This window comes from Cyanistes caeruleus, chromosome 19, assembly GCF_971803275.1.
Source record: "Cyanistes caeruleus chromosome 19, bCyaCae1.hap1.1, whole genome shotgun sequence".
NCBI lineage: Eukaryota > Metazoa > Chordata > Aves > Passeriformes > Paridae > Cyanistes > Cyanistes caeruleus.
The window spans coordinates 9326074-9345115 of record NC_141719.1 but is presented as its reverse complement, the minus strand read 5'-3'; the positions used below and the strand labels follow the sequence as shown (position 1 = coordinate 9345115).

Sequence of the window (19042 nt, the reverse complement as noted above, 5' to 3'; positions counted from 1 at the left end):
AAGGAAGAAGAAGAAGAGTCCTATTGTTAGTCCCATCAGGTCGCCTCTTATCAGGTTTAGACTGTGTGGAGGAGCTGCCAGGTGACCTGGCTGTGGAGGGGATGAGGACCAGGGTGTCCCCAGGCAGAGCACACCCCCCTTTGCTCTCCCCTAAGCCACCTGACCGGCGAGCTGGCACTCATTTCCCCCTGTTTGCACCCAATTCCATGTCCTGAAAGCTCCTTCTCTCTTCCTGAGAAGGATCAGCTCTGTGGTTTCCCATCCTGCAGACCCCAACCCAGCACCTCTGAGCAGAGCCCCTGCCCGCCCCATGCCCCCCCAAACCTTTCAGTACAGGCAGCACCCTAAAATTTCCCATCTTGACACCCCTGGTCTAGAGCCTGAAGGGATCCAAGCACAATCATTTTATCAGTTTTGTCCCCAAGGGGTACAGAAGGGGGGCACAGCTGGTGTCCCCAAAAGCCAAGCAGTGTGGGGAGCACATCCTTTCCTCCCACTGATCCTTGCTGGCCACAGCAGCGCCAGCAGCAGTTTGTGCTTGTAAATCTTCTGTGGAAAATACATGAAATTTGGTAAAACAGAAAAAGCAGAGCAGAAATTCCAGAGCAAAAATCCCCAAACCTGAAACCCAAACTCTTCAAATATCAAAAGACTGAGCGATTTTGAAATTGCATTTCTAAAGGAGAGTAAGAACCTTCTTCCAAAGATCAGGAGACCAAGAGGAGAGGCGTGCTTCAGGTCCCTGCAGCCACAACCCAGCCCAGGGGACGGTTTTCTCTCCTCTTCTGGATGAAAGGAGCATCTCGCACTTCAGGACAGATGCTCGGCCAGCAAGCAGCCCCTGCCACTCCGTTTTCCTCAGTCCAGCCCATCCCAGGCACTTCCCGGAGCCTCCCCTGGCCGTGCTGCGCACAGAGCCCTGCTCCAGCCAGCTGAGCACACAACCGGCTTTTCCCTCTTTCTGCAGTTTATTTTCTGTTCTCCCTTCAGCACGGTGCCGGAGCCAGGCCGGTGTGGTCCCGCTGCCCCGGTGCTCAGCCGCTTTCTCCTGCGTTCCCCTGGGTGCTCTCCAGGCTGGGCTGGGGCAGCCGGGCTCTCCATCCCCGCATCAGTGCCGTGGGTCCCCGCACATCCCCACGGCCCAGCCGCTGCCGGAAAACTGCAGGGAGGAGTTGCCTCAACTATAGGGTGCTGTTTTTTTAAGGAATTAAGAAAATAAAAGCGGCGTCTGAACCATCTGCCAGCGGAGGGGCTGCAAGCCCAGCTCGGTGGGGCCAAATCCCAGCCGGGCCCTGCCCGCAGGCACCCAGCGGGGTTCGAGCAGCCTCGCCCCGTTCCCACACAGCCCCCCCGGCCCCCATCCCATCCCAGCGCCCTCCAGCTCCTGCCAAAGCTCTCGCCGGGACGACTTTCCTCCTTCGGGAGAGGGGACGAAGCCCCAGAACGAGCTGGCGGCGAGGGCGGGCGGGGGACCCGGCACCTGCGCGGGGGCTGCGCTGGGCGAGCGGGCGGCGCTCGGGGGGCGGGCGGCAGAGCCCGGGGCCGCTCGGCTCAGTCCCCGCCGGCACCGGCACCGGCACCGGCACCGGCACCGGCACCGGCACCGGCACCGGCACCGGCACCGGGACCCGCTCCGGGGGAGGCTCCCACGGAGGCTGCCGTCCCCCACCGCCGCTCCCCCGCCCCGGGCCCCGAGCGCCCTGCCCGGTCCCGCCCCGAGGTGCCCGCACCCCCGGCTCCTCCGCTCGAGCTCCCCCGTGCGCCCTGCCCCGGGAGCCGCCGCCGGCTCGCCCGGCGCTGTCCCCGGCCCCGCGGCCGCCCGCAGCCCGCACCGGCCATGCCGGGCCCTCGGCGGGACCGCCCGGCCGTGCTGCTGCTGCTCGGGGCGCTGCTGGCCGCCGACCTCTACTTCCACCTCTGGCCGCGGGCGCGGCGGGAGCTGGGGAGGGTCTCCCCGGGCTGCCCCTGCCCCGCTCCGCGCCCGCCGCTCCCCCGCGCCCCCCGCGCCGCCCCCGCGCTGCGCCGCCTCTTCGCCCACCCGCTGTACCGCGCCGCCCCGCCGGGCCCCGCCGAGCCGCTGCTGGGCGCCCGCGAAGCCCTGCGCTACTACCGGCGGAAGGCGGCTCGCTGGAACAGGTGCGTCCCGCAGCCGCGGCACCCCCGCGCAGCCCCCGCACCGCCCTTCGCTGGGCAGCTCCTGCGCGCCTCCTTCCCCGGCACCCCTTTCCTGCCTGTTTCCTGGGCATCCCTTGCTTGAGCACCCAGTGCACGGTGTCTGCTGGCACCCCCGCGCCCTGGCACCTCCTTCCCCGGCACCCCCTTTTCCTGGCACCTCCATCCCCGGCACCCCATTCTAGGGCATCTCCTTCCCCGGCATCCCCGTCCTGGGCATCTCCTGGGCACTCCCTTCCCGGACAATCCCTGTGCGGGCAGTTTCTGGGCACCCTCCTACCGGGCACCCCTTGCATGATCCCTCCTTTCCTGGGCATCTCCTGGGTACCCCTTTCTTGAGCATCCACTGCACCGACATCTCCTGCCCCCCCCCCTTCCCGGGTGTCTTCTGCATGGGCGCCCCTTTCTGGGATATCTCCTGGACACCCTTTTCCTGGGTGTCCCTTGCATGGGCACACGTTTCCCTGGCATCTCCTGGGCACCCCCTGCATGATCACCCCCTTCCCTGGCATCACCTGGGCACCCTTTTTTTGGACTCCTCCATGTATTGGGATCTCTTGAGCACCCCCTTCCCAGGCTCCCTGTGTGAGTGCACCTCCTGCATGGGCACCTCCCGGGCACCCCTTTTCTGGGCACCCCCTGCACAGCTACCCCTGCCCTGGCATCCCCTGGGCACTCTCACCTGGCACTCCCTGTATAGGCACCCCCAGGCACCCTCTCAGGTACCCCACAGGTACTCACTCCCTTTCTGGGCAGCTCTCCTGGGCACCCCTCCCCTGCTCCAGCACCCCCAGTCCAGTTTGCCCCCCATTCTGGCTCTGTGCCCTCACAGCTCCAACCCCTGGGCTGAGGGGCTGTGCTGGGATGCTCCTTCCTGGGGTGTCTCCCACCCTGCTGCACGGCCAGAGCCCCAGAGAAAGGGACCCCCAGCTCAGAGCCCTCTTCCTGCTGCCTCTCCCAGCCTCAGCAACAAGAAAACTCCTGCTCCTGGTGTGGGACTGTCACTGCCCTGGGGTCACTGCCCTGGGGGGGACAGTGACCCTCAGCTCCCAGCATCGATTATCTGTATCTTGGGAGGATCTAACCCCCCATTCCATGAGGGCTGGGGCCAAGCTGGAGCACACAGCACCCCACAGCTGCTCCCTGCACCCCAAGAACTTTTCCATTCATGCACGAACTGGGATACAACAGAGCACAGAGCTGCCGGCGTGCTGAGCTCATGGCATCACCTCACTGTCCCCTCTGTGGGACAGGACACCTGCAAGGGGATGACAGCATGTCCTGGGACCACCCCAGGGATCCCTGTCCTGGCACTTCCCCACTGCCCAGGTTTGGTTTCCAGCAGCGGAGCAGCCCCCACACCTCCCATCACCTGTGTGGTGGTTGCTGAGCTGCACAGGCAGGATTCCCAAGCTCCTGCTCTCTCCACTTCCATGCCTGTTCCTCCTGTTTCTGTGGGACTCACCCAGTGCTGGTTCCATGCAAGATTTGCTGGAGGAGATGATGGGAAGCGATAATGGAAGGAACACAGAATGACCTTCATGGCCTGAGCAGCACCAGGGTCTGGAACCACCTTTGTGCTCAGCCAGGGTCTCCCCTGAGAGACTCTTCCCTTTCTCCAGTCAGTCTGGATGTTCAATCCTTTGTGGATGGCAGGTTTGAGTATCCCTGGCTGTGCCACCTTCTCAGAGCTGAGCACTGCCTTCTGAAGACATCAGGATTTGGGTACCAAGGTGGATGTTTCCCAAGCAAAATCCCAGTGGGAATGGGGGATTTAAAGCAAAGCAGCTCACGGCTTGATGGCACCATCAGAAGCCCTGAGCACTTGCTGTAGCCTCACTTGCAGGACAGTGAGAAATCTGCATTCCCCAGCTTCATTCACCACTCTGCTAAAACATGGAATTTGTGATGAAGCCATGGCTGCACTTTGCCTTCTGCCCCAAGGTCTGGCTGTGATGTGTCTGGCAGGAACACAGTGGTGCCATTTGTCCTTGACTGACTTCACTTTGCACCTCCAGGAAGGAAAGGGAGGCAGAGTATTGATTATTCCTCAGTCACTCTGAAATAAAATATATGATGATCATAAGTGGGTGAAACCTCCAGAGAGCACAGGCTGAGGTGACACAACCACAAACACCCATCGGTGCTGCAAATGGAGTGTATAATCAGGAGACGTTTGCCAGAGCTGATGGATTTTATAAGATTGTTCATTTGCTGTGGGCACAGAGGAGTTTCTGCCTCACCAGGAGCACTGCAGAGCCCGTGTCCTCTCTGAGGTGGCCAGGGCAGGGTCCTCGTGGGCATCAGGAATCCGTGGCTTTCTCTCCCTCTGCATGGGTTCAACAAAGCTGCTGCTGCCGTTGAGGACTGAGGAGCAAGAAGTCCACAGCAGCTGCACATTGCACATCCAGAGCCAGGCAGCAGAGGCTCAGGGTCCATGGGCATCCTCTCCCCACATGGGTGACAGCACATTTCTCCATCAGCCGTGGATGTTCTGCACAGAGCAGCTTTGGGAGCAGCAGGACGCTCCCCTTGAGTGGAACAGGCTGCAGTTTAACCCCGTTCCTCCAGCACAGCACATCTGCCTTCATTTCTGCACTCAGATGGACATCAGCTGGACAGGGACTCCGCCAGCTGGAGCGGCCCCAGGACACGTCCTGTTGGGATAGCCAGGGCCAGAGCATGTCCTCCTCCTGCAAACTCCCTGCTGCCCATCCCTGGCTGCTCCCAGCACTCCAATCAGGACCAGCAGTTTGATTGCAGGATGCAGAACCAGCTGGAGAGACTGATGGGGATGCAGGAAGGAAACAGAAAAAAAAAAAAAACCAAACCAAAAACATCCACACCTCTTAAAAACCGAAAAAAAAAACCCTTAAAAACTCCAGAGCTTATTTTTATCCTTGAAGGAGAAGCTTCAAAACCCCAGACTCAGGATGCTGGTGGCCTGAGCAGTGTCACCCCATGCTGTGCCTCCCTCCCAGCCCAGCAGAGAGCTGAAAGCCAGGGCAACCCCAGGGCTATTTATAGCAGGGTAGAAATGAACCCTGCTTTTATATCATTATGCCTTCTGCAGAGATCTGTTTTTTTCCAGGGAAATATTTCAGGAATCCTGAAGGAAGCAGGGAGGAAGAGAGAGCTGTATTTTGGGTTGAAAGGCTGGGAAGGGACTGGCTCAGCCTGAGCAGGGACAGTGTGGATGTAGGGCTGGGATCTGCCTCCCACTGCATTTTTTCCCCCTCAGTAATCCCTTTCTCGCTGCCACCCCGGGGGAACAGCCTGTGTGTATGGCAGGCAGGAGAGCAAATATGGTAAAATATTTGGGCAGCTTCCCTAGGGAAAAATCCTGAGTCATTCCTGTCCCTTGTGCTGGGGTTTATTGTCCCTGGCTGTGGCAGGGTTAAGGTTGTGCCTCACTTATCCACGGGAAACCTGGGGCAGGGCAGCAGGCTGGGGGTCGAGGCACTTCTGCTGGAGCTGATGGCATTCCAGGGCCACATCCTCGTGCACAGGGAATCTTCTGCCTCCTCTGCAGGCAGCCTGAGCAGAGAGCTGCTGTGGGAGGGAATTGCTCCAGCTTCCCCCTGGCCACGCACACGTGGACTTCACGCTGTGGCTGACCCAGTCCAATGGAAAGACAAACAAACTAGGAGAGGGAACGCTGAGCTGCACATCCAAGCTGCCTCTCCAGTTCCTAGATGTCTCCCAGGACAGCCCTGGAACACCTGTGGGAGGGTTCATCCCCTGCTCACAGCCAGATTAACCACACTGCTCAGCCTGCTTGGATGGAGAAGGGTGATGGAAAAATCCCAACCAAAGCCCAGCTGCTGGGCTGAGCAGGGAAACAGAAAAAACACCACCCCCAGGAGCCCTTCCCAGCCCCCAGTGCCATTCCCTGGCTGATAAATGCCTCGGTGCATGGTCAGACCTCACTTGCTCAGGCTCTGGATGGAGTCTGGCCAGGCATGTGGCACTTCCTCCTCTCCAGCCACTCCAACCTGCCTTGGATAATGTCCTACTCCTTATCAGCCCCCAGCTCCTGTTTGCTTCCATGGATGGATCCTGGCACTTTCAGTGTAAACTGAAGTTCATTTTCCCTTTATCAGGACTGGCTGCTCCCTACGTGGGCTGGACAATGTTAATGAGAAACTAAAGCTCCGTCCTCTGCCGGCTGGAATTAGTGACCTTTCAGTTCCACAGTCCCAGCCTCGGAGGTCTCGAGGTTGAGGAAAATGCTGATGGAGTGGGGAGATGGTTTTGGGTTATTGCTGAACTTGGGAGGCTCCTTCAGCTCCACCTACCAAAAATGGATGGGGTTGAACCTTGATTTTTAGATCATGGGCAGATGCTGCCAGATGAGCTCGTAGCATCCCTGCTTACTGTGATTTTGGTCACAAAGGTAATTTGTGATTTTTTTATTTTCCCCCCTTACTGGAACCTCCAGCTTCAGGGGAAAAACTCTGTCAGAGACAGTCAGAGACTGGCCATCTCCCCCTGCCTCAGTTTCCCCTTATCAACCCTATGCTCTGCTCCTGGCACCTCCCCACTCCCCAGCAGACTCCAGGCTCGGAGAAGGGAATTTTTCCACCCCGTGGCTCATCCCCAGAACCTCTCTCCTGCAGGAGACACAAGCTTTACCGGGAGGAGCAGAACCTGACCTCCCCGGCGGCCCCGCTGCCGCTGCGGCCCGAGGCCAGCTGGCTGCAGTTCCACCTGGGCATCAGCCGCGATGGGCTCTACCCCCGCTCCAGCCCTGCCGTCAGCAGCCTGCTCCGGGACATGCAGGAATTCCCCACCATCAGCGCCGGTGAGCATCCTCCTGCCCCCCGGGGCCTCCGACAGGCGATTCTGTTCTGTTCTGTTCTGTTCTGTTCTGTTCTGTTCTATTCTATTCTATTCTATTCTATTCTATTCTATTCTATTCTATTCTATTCTATTCTATTCTATTCTATTCTATTCTATTTCTATTCCATCCCATCCCATTCTTATAGTCTACTTATATATATATAAAATATATATTATGCATATTATATCTATTCTATTCTATTCCATTCCATTCCATCCCATTCTATTATTATAGTCTATTTTATATATATATAATATATATATTATGTATATTATATATATCTATTCTATTCTATTCTATTCTATTCTATTCTATTCTATTCTATTCTATTCTATTCTATTTCTATTTCTATTTCTATTTCTATTTCTATTCCATCCCATCCCATTCTTATAGTCTACTTATATATATATAAAATATATATTATGCATATTATATCTATTCTATTCTATTCTATTCCATTCCATTCCATTCCATCCCATTCTATTATTATAGTCTATTTTATATATATATATAATATATATAATGTATATTATATCTATCTATTCTATTCTATTCTATTCTATTCTATCCTATTCTATTCTATTCTTATAGTTTATTTTATATATATTATATATTATATATTATACATATATTATATATTATATATTATATATTATATATTATATATTATATAGATTATATTCTATTTTATATATATAATATATATTATATAGATTATATTCTATTATAATAGAATATATATATATATTCTATTGTAGAATTCTATTCTATTCTATTCTTAGTCTCATAGAAAGGTGAAACATAAGAGAAGTAAAACTCAACACTATTCTATTAGAAGCCAGCTCATTCCCTGGTTACAATACTTCATAAATGGTTTTTTAGCCCATCAGTTTTTGCCACACGATGCTGCTAACAGCTTTAACACCAATCACTTGGCATTCTCCTTCACGTGGTCTGGTTACAACGCACCTTTCACAGTTCTGATTCTCTAAAACACCTGTTCTGTTGCCAAGGCCATCGTTTGAAGCTTGTTTCCAGTTCAATCTCTCAATGTTTTCCCATGGCCTAGCTAAGCCAGCACACCTCACCCCAGGTTTGCACACAGATGTACAGAACTGAGGTTTCGGTCCAGTTTTAAGAATTCTCTACAATTCCGTTTCTCACACGGCCCCGGGGATGGGGATGGGGACAGGGATGGGTCTGGGGATGGAGATGGGGATGAGGATGGCGATGGGGGCAGCTGTGTGCGGCTGCAAGGCTCCAGTCCTCCCTTCTGGGAGCCTGGGAAGGGGCTGAGCAGCAAGAGATGGAGCCTGGCAGGGTCTCACTGCTCCTCCTGCCCTTGCAGACTACAGCCAGGACGAGAAGGCGCTGCTGGGAGCCTGTGACTGCAGCCAGAGTGAGTGTGGCACTTGGGGTCCCCACATGCCATCGCCTGGGCTGGCCCCAGTCCCCAGCTCCTCCATCCTCACCTCGGCCAGGGAAATGCCAAGCCAGGCTCTGCTCCCTCCCATGAACCCCCAGCACCCCAGCAGAGGCTGGGATCACAGAGCATAAAATTATTTCAGTTGGAAAAGTCCTCTGAAATGATGGAGCCACATCCACACTTTAACACCCAGGGGTGGTAATTGTCCCACTGCCACGAGCAGTTGTTCTCTGTGGGTGTCAGGACACCAGTACAGCACTGGTTTCTACTGGGGAGGGAAGAAAAAGTCCCCAAGGGGATGCAACAGAGGGTGGTTGGGAGAGAGGCTGAAGGGAAATCTTCTCTGTGGCACAAGGGAGAGAAGGAAAATCAATGGGAAGAGAGGGAGGGGCGTAGCTGGAAGGAGAGATGGGATGCACTCAGGGGGTTGGAGAGGCAGGATGTGCTGGGGTGTGTAACTGGGGTGTTTCCAGTTATCACCCCATTTCCCAAGAGTTATCATCCCATTTCCCAGGAGTTAACACCCTCTTTCCCAGGAGTTAACACCCTCTTTCCCAGGAGTTATCATCCCATTTCCCAGGATCTAACACCCTCTTTCCTCCCCAAGTCGTGAAACCCAGCGGTGTTCACCTGAAGCTGGTCCTCAGGTTCCAGGATTTTGGGAAAGCCATGTTCAAGCCCATGAGGTAAGGCCAGCAGAGCCCCCCTGAGCCCCTGCAGGGAGGGCTGTGACCTTCCTTGGCACGAGAAGCCACACCACAGCCACACCTTCCCTCTCCTGCCCTCAGCTACCTGGGCAGCTGAAAAGGTCCCATTATTTTTTGTTATTCTTGGCTGCTCACACCATCCCAGGAGCACACGTGGATAAACACCAGCATTCCCACCCCGCTGTTGGTGTTGGAAATTTCTCAGTTTGTGGGTGGAGAAAGACCTAGGGACACTTGTTCTCCTGAGATCTTTGCCATGAGGGACTGCTCACTGCCTCTTCCCCAGCAGAATTTGGGGTTTATCTTGTTTTTCCTTGTATTCCCCAGAGTGTTTCCAAGAAACAGCCATCAAACAGAGGATTTCAATTGCTTCTGCACTTATTTTCAGCCCCCTGGGACTCTTCCCAGCTCCTCCCTGTCACTGTCCATGTGTGAGCAGAGCAGCTGGCAACACAGGGCCTGGGATAAAATCCTCACCCTGAAGGCAGCCAGCTCCTCCCCTGTGGGTTTCCATCCACCTCTGCCCAGCTTCATCAGGTCCTGGAGGGGAAGGAAAGCATCCATGCCCTGCTGAGCCAGGAGGGCTTTCCTGTGTCCTGCAGCTGCCTGGGAGCCTGAACATCAAATTCCCGTGCTGGGGCATCGTGTGAGAGCCAGAAAATTGAGTTCAGTGGAGTTCCCACCTCAGGGATAGGAAAATTGAGTTCAGTGGAGTTCCCACCTCAGGGATAGGAAAATTGAGTTCAGTGGAGTTCCCACCTCAGGGATAGGAGAGCACCGGACCTGAGCCCTCCTCTGCCTCCAGGGGGATGTGACAAACACCCACCTGAAACTTTGTCCTAAGGGGGTCTAAGCTCTTGCTGAAGCAGATTTCAAGCCCCCAGTCAGCTGTTCTGTGTCCCCCAGCCACCTGGCAGTAGCTGGGTGCCAGTGCTGCTCCCTGGCACGGCGGGCGAGGGCTCCAGCTCTGCACTGAGCCCTTGGGGTCTGGCCTTGTCCCCAGTGTCCCCCAGCCCACCAGCTGTGCTGGGTGCACTGTCCTGGTGCCAGCCCCCAGTGTCCAGGCTCAGCCCCTGCTTTCCCCCAGGCAGAAACGCGAGGAGGAGACTCCTGAGGACTTTTTCTACTTTGTGGATTTCCAGCGGCACAACGCGGAGATCGCCGCCTTCCACCTGGACAGGTAAGACCTGTCCCAGCCCCTGCCTGCTCCTGCTGCCACTCTGCCCACGAGAGCTTAGGGAAGAGCCCTGCAGAGCTCAGAGAAGGGATTGCTCTGCAGCACAGGTGTTATTTAGGGAAGGAGTGGCTCTGGATCTCACCTGACAGCCCAGAGGCAGCTCTGCCTTGGCCACTGCATGGGAACAGGTGAAGGCCAGGTTGGAGCAGGTCAGCCCCTCCTCCCCTGGCTGTCACACACTGTCCCTCCCCTGGCTGTCACACACTGTCCCTCCCCTGCAGCTCTGGGTGCCCTCCTGGGGAGGGAGGCACGCACTCAATCAGCAATCAAGGTGTGCTTTGGGTTGATAAACTGCAGCAATGCAGTTTTAAGCCCTCAGATAATGAGCAATTAACCTGGCAACTCTTCCCAGCAGGGTGTGTGTTTAATAAAACCAAAAATACCCTTCTCAGAAGATGAGGGCAGCAGCCTTTCTCTCCTCAGGGGGATGAACGCTGAACACCAGGGAAGTGGTCCCTGATGGTCAGGGTGGGTGGGGGTCCCCAGTTTCCACAGGATAAGCAGTTCTGTAGCTCAGACTCTCAGGAAGGGAACAAAGGGAGCTGAATTCCCTTCCCAGTTCTGCCCCAACATCCTCACTCGACTCAACATCTACTCTACTCAGCCACCACCACCTCGCCCTTGCAGCTCCACCGCCACAGAAATGAGGCCAGGCTGCTTTTGTGAAGTGCTTTGTGGTTTTTAGAGCTGAAAGATGCTGGATAAAAGCAAATATTTTTTTCTCTCCAAGCATTGCTCAATAAGTAACAGGCTAAATCCTGTTCTGTGCCCAATTCCCAGGAGCAGAGGGCATTACCCAAGGAGCCAAGCAGAGCATTAGCCAGTTCACCCCCAGTTACTGACTCAGCAATCAGCAGCAGCTTCCCACTGACTGCCAGCAGTGCTTTCCTGCCCCAGGCCCTGAGGTTTTTAAGAGTATTTTTGAGGAATTAGCCGGGCATGAGTGCCTCTGGAGGAGGGGGTGCCTCCTCAGCCACATTGTACCAGGATCAACATCTTTGCTCCGTGTCAAACCAACACTGCAGAAGGGCCTGAAGGGCTGCTTTGGCCCTTGGAGGACCCTGTTTGTGTGCAAAGGGATGGGAGAAACCGAGGCAATGCTAGGGAAAGAGACAGGAATGCTGGAGAACATCCAGATAGCTCCAGGAAGCAGCTATTAAAATACCAAAATCCAAACTGAGCTGCATTTTGGCCCAGAGTGGCTTTTCGCTGGAAAGAGTCTGGGTGTGGTGATCCTGGTTCACTGGGGGAAGGGGAGAGGGCAGCACCTGCCACCCCACAGTGCAGCAACACCCCCTGTCCCCATCCCCTGTCCCCCCTGTGCAGGATCCTGGATTTCCGGAGGGTGCCACCCACCGTGGGGAGGTTGATCAATGTCACCAAGGAGATCCTGGAGGTCACCAAGAACGAGGTGCTGCAGAGCGTCTTCTTCGTGTCACCAGGTGGGCGAGGGGTGAGGCAGATGATGGTGCCAATTGTCTTTAAGGTCCCTTCACACCTCAGCCCAGCCTGTGCTGGGAGGAAGGGCAGGGGCTGCAGGAAAAGGGGCTGCAGGACTCGTGCTGTGGTGCAGAAATGAAATTCTTGGGTTAAACCTGCACAAGGACACAATTACAGCAGAGGTTCCCTCTCCCAACCTCCAGCTGGAATCATCCACCAGATCTACTCATTTGGCCTTTTTTCTTAACTTTTCCCTTAGCACAAGACCCAAATCTATGAATTGGCAGGTTGACATCCATGACATGGATGCTTTGGGTTTTACCTTGTTTTTCCTTGGATTCCTCAGAGTGTTCCCATGAAAAATCCATCAAACAGGGCTTTTCAATTGCTCTGCACTCATTTGCAGCCCCTTGGGGCTCCTCCCCTGTTCCCCCTCGTTCTATTATCCCTGTCACAAGGAATCACTGCTGTCCCAAGGTGGGGAAGGGCTCAGTCCAGGCCACCTTGCATCCTGCTGGAGATCACAGCCCTTTTTCCCTGTTTTCTGCTCTTTTCCCTGTTTTCTGCTCTCCTCCCAGCCAGCAACGTCTGCTTCTTCGCCAAGTGCCCGTACATGTGCAAGACGGAGTACGCGGTGTGTGGGAACCCTCACCTCCTGGAGGGCTCCCTCTCTGCCTTCCTGCCTTCCCTCAACCTGGCCCCACGCCTCTCCATCCCCAACCCGTGGATCCGCTCCTACTCCTTCCATGGAAAAGAGGAGTAAGTGGGAAATGAGGCTGCTGCAGACAGACCTGCAGAAACAGGCACAGGAATCTGGGAGTCCATAATTAGTGTAATAATTGCTGTAATAACCCTCACAGCCTGGCTGTGTTTCAATTCCAGTCTCCTGCATGCACAAGGGGAGATTTGGGTTTTATTTCCTCCTCCTTTGCATCTTCACTTGGAAGATGGGTTTTGGGGAACTTTTGGGACATGGAAGCACCAGCTGACGGTGTCTCCCCTTCTCCATCAGGTGGGAATTGAATCCTCTCTACTGCAACACAGTGAGGGAGATCTACCCCTACAGCAACAGCAACCGGCTGCTCAACATCGTGGACATGGCCATATTCGACTTCCTAATAGGTAATGATGGAGGGGAAGGTCATCTTCTCCTTCTCCTTCTCCTTCTCCTTCTCCTTCTCCTTCTCCTTCTCCTTTCCTTTCCTTTCCTTTCCTTTCCTTTCCTTTCCTTTCCTTTCCTTTCCTTTCCTTTCCTTTCCTTTCCTTTCCTTTCCTTTCCTTTCCTTTCCTTTCCTTTCCTTTCCTTTCCTTTCCTTTCCTTTCCTTTCCTTTCCTTTCCTTTCCTTTCCTTTCCTTTCCTTTCCTTTCCTTTCCTTTCCTTTCCTTTCCTTTCCTTTCCTTTTTCCTTCCTTTCCCCTTTCCCCTTTCCCTTCTCCTCCAGAGACACTTCAGACCGTGCTGTCTCCCAGCACAGCCCCTCCAAAATGGGGGCACAGGGGAGCCCCCCAGGCTCACCCCAGCAAGGGGAAAGCAGCACCTCGGCCACTTCCAGCACGGCAACAAATATTCCGTGCAGATCTGAAAGCAAGCTTGAGATGACTTAGAAAATTCCCTGCAAGGGAAACTCTGTCCCTCTGTCTGTCCTTTTCCAGGGAACATGGACCGGCACCACTACGAGATGTTCACCAAGTTTGGGGACGATGGTTTCCTGCTGCACCTGGACAACGCCAGAGGGTGAGGCAGCAGGAGAGGGGGGCAAGGAGGAGGAGGAGGAGGAGGAAGAGGAGGAGGAGGGCAGGCTCTGAACTCTGCTTCACCCCCAGGTTTGGGCGGCATTCCCACGATGAAATCTCCATCCTGGCTCCGCTCTCCCAGTGCTGTGTGTAAGTTCCAGCTGCACCTTCCTTCCCAGGAATGTTGGGGTGTTCCTGCTGCCCCTGGGGAGGTCACCCAGGCCTGGCTCCGTCCAGCAGCTCCAGGAGGACCCTGCTGTACCAGCCAAGGGGATCACAAGTGGGAAAACATTCACTGATAGACCAGGAGACACTGGCCAATGGATCAAACCCTTCCAGAAAGTTCTAACAGCCTTTCCCAGCCCACCAGCATGAGGTGCTAGTAGGAAACACAGAAATCTCCATCCAAAATCCTGGTGGAACTTTGATCCAGTTAATCAAGCTCCCTCTTCTCATGGCATGAAGGAGAAGCTCATAAATTTAACCTGATGTTCCCACCTCATTAATTCACATTAATCAGCAGCTGAAAGTTACATTTAAGAGGCAGAAGCAGCTGCTCTTTCCTAGGGTTTCTCTTCAGATGTGGAGCCTTTTTCCTTGCTCTACCTGCTCCTTCTCCCCCTCAGGGTGGTAACTGCACTTTCCTCCCACCAGGTTTAATTTCAAGAACTGTTATTTGCACTCAGCAAGTCTTTTCATTTCTAATTGCAGGCTCTCAGGGAATCCTTCTCTTGAAATTTTGTGCAGTTTGAAATTAACTCTACCTCTTAATTTGGCCTGCATACCGTAATATCCACAGGTCACATCATTCCTATTCCAGATCCATCTCCCACAAACTCCTCTTAATTTAATTCTTGTAGAAGGCAGTGGTAAGAGGACCTGAACACCTTGTCATAAGCAAACTTGGGCCAGGAACAGCATAAAAACAACTCGTGCTGTCCGAGGGAGACAGACAAACCCTCATTTCCCACAAGAGCTGACCCATTTGGAGTGGAGAGCGTCTAAAACCACTTGGAAAGGAAAGGAAGAGGTTTTCCTTGAGTAAGCACACAGAGGCCACAAATTCCAGGCTGCCCTGACCAACCACCTGGACTCAGCCCACCGAGCCAGCTCAGTGCTCCGACACCAGCTGAGCCATGGGAGCAGGAAAGCTCCTCCTGCCTGGAGCGCTGGGAGCACAGGGATGCTGAGAGCAGGCTGCTTCCTTCCCTGTTAAACACATCCACCTCCTTCCCAGCTCAGTTCTGCTCCAAGTCTGCCTTCCAGCAGATTTGAGCCTGGTTTTAGCTGCGTTTCCCAGCCCCTGTTGTTCAGCCACACGCTGAAGCCTGCAGCTCTCCTCTCCCAATGAGTGGCACCAGTACAGCCACGCCATGAGATGCTCCTTTTCCTGAGAGCACCCATTCCCTCCTGGAGGCACAGACAGGCCTGACAGCAGCCCCAGCCAGGCTGCTGATGTCCCTGGAAGGCTCGGGGTGAAACGTTCAGCAGCTCAGCACAGCCAGCAGGTCACAGCCCCCGTGGGACTGGAGCGGCAGCGTTTCCATCTCAGCCCTCTCCGTGCTCTGCCTGTTTGTTGTGAAACTGTTCCAGCTCTCAGTCAGCTGCTCCCCAAGGGTCAGAGCAGCCTGCTCTCCACCTCCAAACGCTGTCACTGTTGGGACCAGAGCAAACACAGCTGGTGTTTACCCACAGCAGCTCCTGCGCCGGCCCTGCCTCCGAGGACAGCGCACAGATGCTCATTCACATCTGCTCCAGGCACAGCTTTCCCTGGCAGCAGCAGCAGCACCTCACAGCTGGGCTTTAAAGCTTCCTTGTCAGCCCTCACACTTGATCAATTGGTTATTTTATTTTCTTCAGGAGTATTAATGCAGGAAGGTGATGCCTGCCCCTGTGGCAGCAGCATCCTCGTGCTACAGGCATGCTGCCCACACTCACCTCGCTCCACACTCACTCCTGATTTAGACTGGATGTTAGGAAAAATTCTTCCTGGAGAGGGTTTTAAAACATTGGCACAGGCTGCCCAGGGATGGAGTCACCATCCCTGGAATTCTTTAAAGAATGTGCAGATGTGGCTCTTGAGGACATGGTTTGATGGTGCTGGGACAGCAGCTGGACTTGCTGATCCTAAAGGCCTTTTCCAGCCTTAGTGATTGCCCCCAGCAGCTGGAACAGCCACAACCTTTCCCAAACAGCACCTGGCCTGTTGGAGCTGCAGAGATCCAGAGCAACATTCCCAGTGGATGTAGACAGCCTACAAATACAAATACAAAATCCTGAGCTGCCTGAAATGGATCTGACTGTACCTTTTCCCACATGAAAATTCTGAATGGGCTAAATGGTTCCATAAACATGGACCACTTTGTTTCCAAGATTTAAAGGGCAATAGCTACAAGCCCTGATTCATTTCAGTATTATACATGCTGAAGTCAACACATTTCTGCTGAGGATTAAACAAATGATTTCAGAACACTTCATTTCATGCCCAGAAGCATTCCAAGATTGCAGCTTTTCATCCCATTTTCTGTCAAAGCAAATCACATTTGAATCTCAGTACCCCTTGAGGTGAAAAGTCACAGTTACATCAGTTCCAGGAAATATTCCCTCTTTTTGCTCAGAGTTTTGACAGAAGACATTTTCTCATTCATGTCTTTTCATTTAGCTCCCCCTCTGCTCCCATCTCATAAATGTCATCCTTGGGGAGATGCCACCACCCCACAGGAACCTGGGGAACTGGGTCATCTCTGACTCACTCACTACTGAGAACTTCGTGTTTTTCTCTCTGCTGACAGAAATTTGAAGTACAAATACTCTGGGAAAACAAAGGAAGAAGTTTCTGCAAAAAAAAAAAATATTTCATTACCTTCCAAAATTAAAATTAAAGAACTTTTGTCCAATACTGCTTTAAATTTCTTCACCCATTTCTGCCCTCCTGCTGTCGAGGAGCTCAGCTGCTCTTGCTGGGAGGCATCAAATCGTTGATTTCTGTTTTTTTCCAGAATAAAGAGAACGACGTTGCTGCGCCTGCAGCTCTTGGCGGAGCCCGAGTACCGGCTGAGCGACGTGATGAGGGAATCGCTCCTGCAGGACCCCCTGGCCCCTGTGCTCACCGAGCCACATCTCCTGGCCCTGGACAGGCGGCTACAGCTGGTCCTGGCTGCTGTGGGGACATGCATTGACACCTTTGGAGAAGCCACGGTGGTGGCCAACGACACGGCGCAGCCCCAGAGCCCTGCGGCGCACAGAGCCAAGCTGGACACTTAAACCGAGCTCAGAGCCAGGGAAAACCCTGCAAGGCAAGTGGCAGCTTCAGAACTGCTCATTTCCACCTGCAGGCGCTTGGGAGACTCAGAGGGGACATGTCAGAAGATCAAGGATCCCGCTGGGCTCCTCTGCTGGTGTTTGACCAGAGCTCCCGTGCTCGGCCGGGGTGCTGGTGTGACTGCAGCAGATCTTTACACCCCAAACACGGCTCTGGGGTGAAAAAGCTGTGATCTCCACACCTTGGAGGGTGAGGGAACACCTGACCTTGGTTTGCTCAACCTCCACAGGGGCTTGGTCTTGCTGGAGAAGGACATGAACTCGACCTGAGGATGAGGGTTGAATAAAGAGATGCCAAGAGCATTTTCCTCTTATGAATTCTTTGTTCTGTGGTCAGGAGCGTACATTTGAGGAAAGAGCAGTCCTGCTTCACGAGGGCAGCACCAGACAGGACATTGGTGCAGCTTGGTGAGACCAGAGGGCACCTACAGGTGCTGCAGAGCCTCAGCCCAGCCCACAGCGACCTGGGCACGGCACACAAAGCCCCACAGGGCAGTGAAACCACGTCTGTAACCTGCCTGAAAAGCCAGTTTGTGTACAGAACACAGGCAGGTCCTAGACCCAAAGGAAAAAAACCCAAGCTGAAAAAGCTACCCTGAAAACCAAACCACTCTGAGACACAGGACTGTATTTACAATTCAAGAACCCATCCAAAGGGGAATCTAGCTCAGGTCATTTCCTCATATCTTTTAAAATAATTTTCTCCTCATACCTTTTAAAATCATTTAGGTTGTCATAATTAGCTGGAACATAGAAATGGTATCCCAATCTCTCCCCCCTCTCCATGTCTGTGCATTTTGAGGAGAAGCAACAGAAACTGGGGACCAAAAAAGCACGGGGAGTTATGGTGGGTATCTCAGTTCCCAGTTCACCCTTCACTCCCAGCAACAAGGTTTAAGAATAACTGGATTAGTGAAGCTCTCTTTAATAGCTTTTTCCTCTGACTATTAGGAATTAGCACACTGAGCCTTTTGGCAGCCTGGGGAAAGCAGTTGAGAACTCTGTTGATAATTTATCATCCTTAAGGGGAGGAAAAAAGCCAACAAAAACCCCACACTGTAACCAATCTAACAGAAACTGGTTCTAAACTAACCTTTAAGTTAAACAAAACCCACCTACAGCACTGCAGACCTTCCAGAGGATCCCCAAACCCCTGCACAGAAGCTGCCAGGCAGCATTTTAACAGGATCCAGCAGCCTGCTGCACCACCACTGGCTCATTTTCCCATGGGCTGGAATTTTGCCTGACCTAAAGGGAGCTCAGTGACTCCAACAAGAGCCTGGATGATGCAAGGAAGGAACAAAGCTCATTTGGCCACAGCTGCTTTCCACAGGGGATTGTGCTGGTGCTTCATTTTACATTTAACTCCACAATAATCTGACAGTGCTGGCTCCAAACTGCAGAAGCACAGCAGAGGTGCAGTTCTGAGTGTGTCCTACAGGTGCCCATTTGTGTGTTTGAGGAAGTTTGGAGTGTTTATTAGCAAAGAAATTCCTCCAGTATTCTGGGGCCACAAAGGTGAGCAGAAATCCCACATAAACCCACCAAAAACCCCACTCCAGGCTCCTTTAGTCTCTCCCAAACTGTGGTTTAGACAAGCTCTTGCATTTCCAACTTTTCAACAGTCTCAAGCAGACTCTTGACCTTTTTACCCTTGGGACTTTTTTCCTCTTGTGGACAGAGAACAGAAGAAAATAAGAGGACTTGACTCCCTCTCAGCATCTTTGCTCCGTTGGTTATTTCTGTCCAGGACAACGAATTCCCAAAGTTTTATCTCCCTCTACCGGTGACTTCTTGTGCTCTCCCCACACAGGCCAAACCCAGAATTAATTCCATCGTTTGTCATGGAATGGTGACTGACTGCTGCTTCAACAGGAAGCACATGGCAACAGAAGATAAGCTTAATTTAAAGTTGTTGCTATAGAGTATGTATTTATAGTTATAAGGCTGGAAGTGGAGGGTTTGAAGTTTCACTTTAGGTTATCAAAGTTCTGTTTTCAGCCTGTTTTTTTCAGTGGAGGGGATTGGGAAAGGGAAGGCAGGGCTAAGGGAACTAACTCATGGATATTTATATGGCTGGTAGACTAACAGAGCTCTTACTTTTATTCTCCTTTACATGATAAATACGTTTTTACTGGACCTTCAAAGCTGGGTGATTCAGCT

The 19042-nt window shown here is 53.3% G+C and overlaps 1 protein-coding gene across 2 annotated transcripts; it reads left to right on the top strand.

Annotated features, from left to right (window-relative positions):
• The first annotated feature begins 1762 nt into the window (after positions 1-1762).
• FAM20A (FAM20A golgi associated secretory pathway pseudokinase) lies at positions 1763-17182 on the top strand. 2 transcript variants are annotated; one of them, XM_086857521.1, is made up of 12 exons: positions 1763-2136; positions 6276-6383; positions 6792-6976; positions 8364-8414; positions 9049-9127; positions 10236-10328; positions 11712-11827; positions 12404-12584; positions 12838-12947; positions 13478-13559; positions 13649-13708; positions 16558-17182. In XM_086857521.1, the coding sequence occupies exons 1-12, from the start codon at positions 1838-1840 to the stop codon at positions 16820-16822; spliced, it is 1629 nt and encodes a 542-aa protein (XP_086713647.1). In that variant the 5' UTR covers positions 1763-1837; the 3' UTR covers positions 16823-17182. The 2 variants fall into 2 exon arrangements, with proteins under 2 accessions (XP_086713647.1, XP_086713646.1); XM_086857520.1 differs by lacking the exon at positions 6276-6383 and having other exon boundaries at positions 1766-2136.
• The last annotated feature ends 1860 nt before the right edge of the window (positions 17183-19042 follow it).

Coding starts and splice junctions, on each gene's coding strand:
- FAM20A (XM_086857521.1), top strand. CDS start 1,838: ATGCCGGGCCCTCGGCGGGACCGCCCGGCCGTGCTGCTGCTGCTCGGG. Junction 6,384..6,791: donor CCACAGTCCCAGCCTCGGAG/GTCTCGAGGTTG, acceptor TCTCTCCTGCAG/GAGACACAAGCTTTACCGGG. Junction 13,560..13,648: donor CACCTGGACAACGCCAGAGG/GTGAGGCAGCAG, acceptor CTTCACCCCCAG/GTTTGGGCGGCATTCCCACG.